The 7,481-nt window shown below is 54.5% G+C and overlaps 1 protein-coding gene across 1 annotated transcript; it reads left to right on the top strand.

Moving 5' to 3' along the window:
* Positions 1-4,333: 4,333 nt before the first annotated feature.
* Positions 4,334-7,481, top strand: LOC101690305. The gene is made up of 2 exons (XM_004741251.3): positions 4,334-4,924; positions 6,491-7,481. The coding sequence occupies exon 2, from the start codon at positions 6,563-6,565 to the stop codon at positions 7,412-7,414; it is 852 nt and encodes a 283-aa protein (XP_004741308.1). The 5' UTR covers positions 4,334-4,924; positions 6,491-6,562; the 3' UTR covers positions 7,415-7,481.

Here is a 7,481-nt window from a genome sequence, read left to right as displayed (position 1 = left end):
CAGGTCTGAAGGTGTAAGGACCAGGACTGATGGATTCCCAGCCCAACGCGGGCTGTCAGAGAACAAATTCAAGCTTTTTGGTTCTCTTCTGACCTTTGACAAGTTGGATAATGCTGGCCCACGCTGGGGTCTGCCTCCCTCAGCCCACCAATTCAAATACTCACTTCTTCCAGAAACACCTTCACAGACACACCCAGCACTAAGGTTTAACCAGCCACGTAGGCACCCAGCCAAGTTGATACAGAAGTTTACACACAGCAGCTGGGACACAGTATGCACTAGACACAGACAGGCCATTATGATCATGGTTTTATAGCTAAGGAAACGGAAGTTTCGAAAGGTTCAGTCCCTGGGCCACAGTCGCGCAGCCGGGATGGATGATGATAGGCTGGTAGGCTGGGTCTCAGAAAGGAAATACCCACAAAGAAATACATCTGATGTGTTGCTTTGCCAATCCCCGTGATGTGAGTACTCCCCCAAGGCTGATTTCAAGCTACCAGCGGTTTAACAACCCGATCCCCAAATTCTGGAATACTTAACAGATCGGCTCTGTGAGTCAGTCCCAGCTGACCCCAGCATGCCCATGCTGCTCCCCCGGGCCTCCAGCACACGAGGGCATGTCACAAACATTAGCCCGTCCTGCAGGCCAGTCAGTCTACAAGGTCCACGGAGGACCCTTCCTGCCCATTTTACAGAACAGCAGATTGAGGTACGGAGAAGTTCAAGTGCTTCCCCGAGGTCACGGCATGAGCCAGTTACTTGCTGACCTACTCCCTACATCTTCTTCCAGCAAGGTGGTCGATAAACCCACACGTGAACATCATCTCCACTGCCCCCCATCCCTTAGAGGGAATTTCCCAGGCCCCGTGAAGACAGGAGCCCCGTTCGCTCCCACCTTGGCCGCTCTTCCCCCAAATCCTTAAGGTGGCTTGGCGAGAGGGAAGTTCTTGTTGACTGGGGCTCCTGCCAAGCCACACCTGCCCCGATGCTTCTGAGCTTGAATCTGTCTCGGCTTGTACCTGCCACATGTGGGCCTGGGGAAAGCTGTTTTGGCAGCTGGAGGAAGAGGGCCTTCAGGGTGTCTGGGGGTGACTCACTGTGCTTGGGTGGGTGAAAGGCTGTAGCTAAGGGGAGGGCCAGAACCCAGCCCAAGAAAGATTTTCAGCCCTGCAGGCAAGCTGGTCCCATGCCAGGTAAGGGCTCAGGTGAGTCACACTGCTAATAGTGGCCTGAGGCTGGGCACAGACATCCTCCAGGCGGGGTGGGACAGCCAAGAAAGTTTCACGGCCCTTGGCTCTACCTGTCCCCTGGACTGACGTGGGGGTCTCCCGCCAGCCGCTGCTGAGATCACACTCGGGGCTGCCAACCTTCGCTTGCTCCTTATTTTTGACACTTTCGGGAGCCACGTGACAGAAAGGACATGGGAACACACCCCTCTTGCCATCTCAGGCCCCGGGGAGAAGGGTAACTTCTGAGTGACAGGTGGGGGTGTCAGAGGCGGGGGGGGGCTAGTTAATCAGCAGCAGATGTGTAAATGGGGCAGGGTCCTAAGGTCTCGGAGAAGGAGGCTGTTTCCTCCATTCTGGGAGAACCCAGAGAAATGAGAGGCCCTCCGACTCCTCATGCCTGGGGTAGAGTAAGCGCCCCTGATGGATATGGTGGGACACAAGAGGGGAAGGGAGGAGCTGCTGGGGTGGAAGATGGGGGATGGGAGGGAGATGGAGGGGCAAGGGGTGAAGGAAAGCGCAGCTGGTTTGGTAATGGAGCTCAGGAGCCAAGGCTGGAGCCGGATCCGGTGGGGCAAGGGTGGGGACAGCTGCGGCTGGAGACTGTGCAGGGCACCCACCCAGGTCATTCTGAGACCTTGGCATTTATTCCGGCAGTGCTAGGGAGGGAGAGGCACCGGGCTTGCTGGGGGATGGGGGCAGGGCTACAGCTGCCCACCAGCCTGTGTCTCCAGGCTGGGCCCCTCCCAACACCATCCAGTTCCCAGGGTCGCTTACTGGGTTGTCACTGAGTGAGAGGAGTGGCTCCCCCTCTGGATAGAGCTAGAACACCAGGTTCCAATTCTGATTGCTGGGTGAACTTGGGTAAGTCTCTTGCCCTTTCCGTGTCTCAATTACCTCATTGGGGAAACCAGTATCTTCCCCTTAGGGGCGCTGTAAGGATCATGTCAGAGGGTAGAAGGTCCTGGAGCCCAGCAGGTACCCCACCCATGTCAGTTTCTTGGGGATGGGGCTGGGCAAGAGGTAGGGCAGGCAGCTTCCCTATACCCCTCTCCTGGGGGCCTCAGGTTTAGAGTCAGCTGGACCCTAATAGCCAACCTGACTCAAGACCGTCCCTGAAAGCCCAGGATCCAAGAACAGATCCTCCCCTCCCCCAACCCAGGGAGAGGACTTTTAGTCTCTTTGACCCCACTTTGGCTCCACAGGCCTCTGTGGCCCCCAGAATAGCTAGAGATCCTCTGGAGTTGGGGAGGCCAGCGAGGGACAGTCTTGATCTTCTGGGACGTAGCCTGGCTTTCTGGGAAGATGGAGGAATAACACATTCCTCCTAAAATAATTGTCCTGGGGCTATTTCCAGAGGTTCTTAGTGCCCAGGCCAGAAATGGCCAGTGATCTCGATGTCTGGGTACCTTCAGGACAAATGGCACAGAGGCCCAGCCCTCTTGCTGGCTGCCTGCCTGCCTGTCCGGCCCCCAGCCCAGAGTAGATCCAGGCCAGGCTGAGGCGCCACAAGGGAACTGTTACCACTGCTCCCCTGGTCCGCTGAGTTCCCCCACACCTCTCTTCTACCTCCTTGGGGGGCCCTCTGATCCCTCCTCTTGGCTCCCTGTTTCAGCAATGACAACCATCCTACCCCAGGGCAAAAAGACTCCATGGCTTTGGGCTCAGGAGGACCCACACAGGGCCTTCCATGTTACAGAATGTGACGGTCCTGGGTCTGATCATTCAGGAATATCCGATTAAACCCAGACCCTCTCCAGATCGACATGCCTGCGCTCTTCAAACACAACCAGATCGCGGAAGACAAAGAAGGGCTTGAAGAGCTCCTCTGGGTTGAAGGACACCAAAGACACCTGAGAACGAAGCTATGCGTGCTCCTGGCTTGAGGCTCGCATGGGAAGAAGAGTGGCCACGAAGAACGTCCGAGGGGCAACTTGTGGAGAGCCATGAAATAGATGCAAGGAGTCACGTATGCGGAGGTGCCCGGGGATTGAGGAAGCGAGACTGATTGGCTGGCTGCAAGCATGGGTGAGCCCGTGCTAGCAGCGTGATCAGGGAGAGGGGCGTGGACTAGATCGGTGATTGGCCGAGGTAAAGGATATAAAGCGGAGAGACTGTCGGGACAGGGAGAGAACTAATAAAGAAGCTTGCCACCCATCACGTTTGCGGGTCGTTCTTGCCGGCGAGAGCGACAGCAACTGGTGAAATGTAGGTATGGACCGTGTAGTAGATGATCATTCCCTCCCATGACCAAATGTCCTGTATTTGGTCACTGTAGCGTGGAAGCATGAGAAGATGTCCAGGATGTCCCTTGGTCCTCGGTGTATGGACGACATCGTACTGGGACCTCACAGATGTGATCTGTTCTTCTCCTGGCCCTGCGACCTCTGCGGAGATCGTGTTCTGCCAGATCCTGGGTCAGGCCATGAAGCATTCGAGCTCGATCCTCCTCTTTGTCGTTATTGGTGAGGGGGATACCAGAGCCGTGCTCTTATATCTTGTGCCTGCCATTGTTCAATCCAGATGAAGTCTCGGGTAGGAGTAATAACCCAGAATCCTGGAATGAATGGGGTCCCTGTGATCCGTACAAGTTCTACTCTCAATGCATGTAGATTACAGCAAACTAAACATTTAGGTCCAGACTTCTCAATGAAATGTTTCACTATAAAGCTGCTTAGAAGGAAGGTCTTCCGGGAAACATCCGCACAACTTTCCACTCATCCAGGAAATACTTCCCCTCTACATGCGTGAAATCATGTTGAGGTATCGTGTTGGGGTTTACACTGATTAATAAATATCTAAAACTTAAAAAAAAAAAAAATACAAGAAAAAAAATGTCCCTGTTCGCTGAGCGTGTAAGAGATTCATGTCTGAGTGTTCAGGGCTAAAAGATGCTGTTTTCTGCAACTTCCTCTCAAAATAATAAAAATTCTGTGTGTGCGTGTGTGTGTAGTGATAAACGTGGCAAGAGTGTTAATGATTCATGGATTTGGATAAGGACTACATGGGAGTTCGTTGTCTTGTGAGTTTTCAGGAAGTTTGAAAAATTATCAAAATAGAAAGTAAAACCGTATTTTTAATATTTGAGAGAAGGACAAGATGGAGGGAGGCTTTTCTTGGCAAATCTGTCCTGAGTGTCCCCCAGGGACCAGGGCTGGGTGGAGGGCACGGAGCTTCTGAGATTTGCTGGCTGAAGAGTCCTCGGGCTCTGGCCAGAGCCCGCTGTGTAGGAGACACTCTACACCGGGTTGCTGACCTTGGCGGGAAAGGAGAGATCAAGCATTTATACTCAAGAATGGGTCGCTTGAAGTGGCGGCACTCTGGGGAGACTCAGTAAACGTTTGCTGAGCCAGTGAGAAAAGAGAAGTGACGGATGCCGACCATGGCCAAGCAGAGCTGTATCAGGACCAGCACAGAAATTCCTGACTCTCCGCATAATTCAACACCAGAAAAACAACAAGGAACGCTGGAAAACATCCACCCCAGCCCCGTTGTAAAAATAGGGCCCATCTGTCCTGGAGGGCTTAGAGTGACGCGGGCCTGGAGGCAGGGGCCTGGCCAGGATGACCTCTGGAGGCCCCTCCCAGCTCTAGGATTCCATGACTCTATGACATGGCCAGCAGTCTGGAGTGGCGGCATGAAGGTATGCCCCGTGGAGAGCAACAGGAGGGCTAAGTCATCTACCTCCTAAAGACAGAGTAAGCGTGGGAGAGGGCCCTGATGTCAGATGGGGCCTAGCCAGCCAGGGAGGGAAGGGTGGGGCCCTGTGGGGGGGTCAGCCCTCAGTCACCTCCAATGTTTCCGGAGGAGGAGACAGGGTGGGGTTGGACCTGGAAGGAAAGAGGGAAGGGTCTGTATATTCCACTGGATTCAGACCCGTAAGACAGGGGCAGCTGAGGGCCGTGGGCCAGAAGAGGGGCAGGCAGCTGTTTTCTGGGTGGGACAGACTGGAATACTGCTCTGTTCTCACGAGGCAGAAGTGGAAAATGAGCAGCAAAAGCTGGCAGTACTGGGGTAAAGAAACCAGAGGCTTCCTTCTGGTTGGGGGTAGGAGAGAATCGGGGAACTGAGGGACAGTGGGGACAAGGAAGGGAGGACTCCACTGGCCTTGGCTGGGACAGAAGATGGGGTTAAATGGACTGAGCAGCTTCTTGGCCTGGGTAGGCCTTAGTCTCAGTGAAGCACCCACATTCGGACCACAAGGAGTAAGAATCCCAATGCCCCTTCCTCTTGGAGTATAGATGAGGAGGACCCCCCCGCCCAATGCCAAAAAGTGTCAAGACCAGAAATCCTGGAAGGCTGTGACCTTACAAGTGGGCCCCCATTGGTAGACTTGTCGTACTACCTGCCCCCCCCTTCTCACTTGGGATTTCTAAAGTCAGGATCAACGTAGCTATGGGGTTTAACAAGCATCCCTGTCCATCTGGTTCTCCCCATGAGCGCCCCCATCCAACAAGCAGAGCAGGTGTAGGGAGAACTTTTCCTTAAGAGACTGTAAGGGGAGCCAAGTCACCCCGACACAGCACAGTCTTTCAGAGGTCACCAGACACACCCAAGATAGTACCTTGCCCCCACCACTCACAAGCCGTGGAATCTGAAGCAAGTCATTTCACCTCTCTGAGATTGAGTTTCCCCACCTGTCAACCAGGAATAGAATAATGACCACTTTCTTGATTTGTAGCAACCATTCCATGCAAGACACAAGCCCAGGGCCAGGCACCGAGACAGTAGCTATAGTATTTCATCACTTTCCGGATACATTTATTTCTTTCTTTCTTTCTTTCTTTCTTTCTCTTTCTTTCTTTCTTTCTTTCTTTCTTTCTTCTTCTTCTTCTTTTTTTTTTTTTTTCTAGTATCAGGTGTGTTGTGCTGTTGGTGATTAGCAACTTAATATTACCTGGAAAGACGGTGTCTCCCTCTCTCGGTGCTTGGAATTTCCCCATTAGAGATTCAGTTCTTGGCTTTCGTGGTCTTCTGGAGTCCTTGCTTAAAAGGCAAATCGGAATTTCAGAATATGGGCAAGAGCTAAATGAACAAGCAGACGGCCTCACTTTTCCCTAAGGGTTCTCTGGTCTCATTAGTTCTCAGGGTCTTGCCTTCTGAAGATTAGGATGTCTGTTTTTTGATTTAAAAATCCCTGGGCCCAGGAGGGGAAGGAAGAGTGGGCGAAGGGTGGTGTTGGGGAGGCAGAGGAAACACAGGCGAGAAAGCCTGCAGGGAAGGGGCAGGGAGCCGAGCGGAGCTGACCCAGCTGTCTTCACCAGGCCCAGGTAGCCAGGTTCCGCGTGAGCTCATAGCAGGTCAACGCCACAAAGCTCATTTGCCCAGCAGCGGGGATGATGTCTGGACGCCTGGTGAGCCGTTCCAACACTTCCAGACGCCTGAGCCATGCCAACAACCTGTCCTCCTCAGCCCAGACTCCAGGCTGGCCCCACAGCCCCGCCGAGACCCGGGCCAACAGTCTCAAACGCCCCCGCACCCCGTGTGGCTCGGAGTTCAGCAGGTGCAGCAGCCCCTCTGAGCAGTCTGACAGCCCCGGCTCCCCCAGGCTTCCATTGAGGAAAATCTGCATGGGCCGCCCCTACAACTCCAAGTGTGTAGAGACCAGCCACCTCGCGAACCGCCCCAAGGTGTCCAAGAGGCCCGTTTGCCGCGGCAGCCCCGGCTGCCTGCTCTGTACGGATCGCCCCTCGGGCCCCTATAGCCCCACCTTCCTGGACCAACTCATCAAAGGCATCAACTACCTTGACAGATCCACCAATGCCATCTATACCCACTGCCCCAAGTCATCCCTGAGCCTGCCGAGGCTTGCAGCCAGCTACCTGGAGCGCGCCGCCAACTCCATCCACTTGGACAGCCCAGACCACTCCTTCCCCCGCAGTTACTCCACCCCCGTCACCAGCGTGGCTGCCTCCGACCCCTGCACCAGCACGAGCATGGTGCCGTCCACCAGGGGTGTCAACACCCTGCGGTGCTTGGATGACTCTGCCAATACCAGCTACCCACGCCGGCTTCAGAGCCGGAAACTCGCGCCTGAGCTGCCCCAGAGGCCGGGCACAAAGCTGCCCGAGCTGCCCTTGTTCAGCAGTGGGATCTTTTCCTTAGGCCGTCTGCCCAAGTTCTGGGAGGCAATCCGCTCGGGCTGGAGAGCCCCTGAGCCCATCTCCAAACCCTGTAGCTGGTGGTAACATCGACCGTGAAATGCATACACGTCCATCAGGCCGCAGTTGTAGAAAATAAATTGTGGCAACATGC

This window comes from Mustela putorius, unplaced genomic scaffold, assembly GCF_011764305.1.
Source record: "Mustela putorius furo isolate JIRA1106 unplaced genomic scaffold, ASM1176430v1.1 tig00003853_pilon_pilon_pilon, whole genome shotgun sequence".
Lineage (NCBI taxonomy): Eukaryota > Metazoa > Chordata > Mammalia > Carnivora > Mustelidae > Mustela > Mustela putorius.
This window is presented reverse-complemented; position numbering and strand designations above follow the sequence as displayed.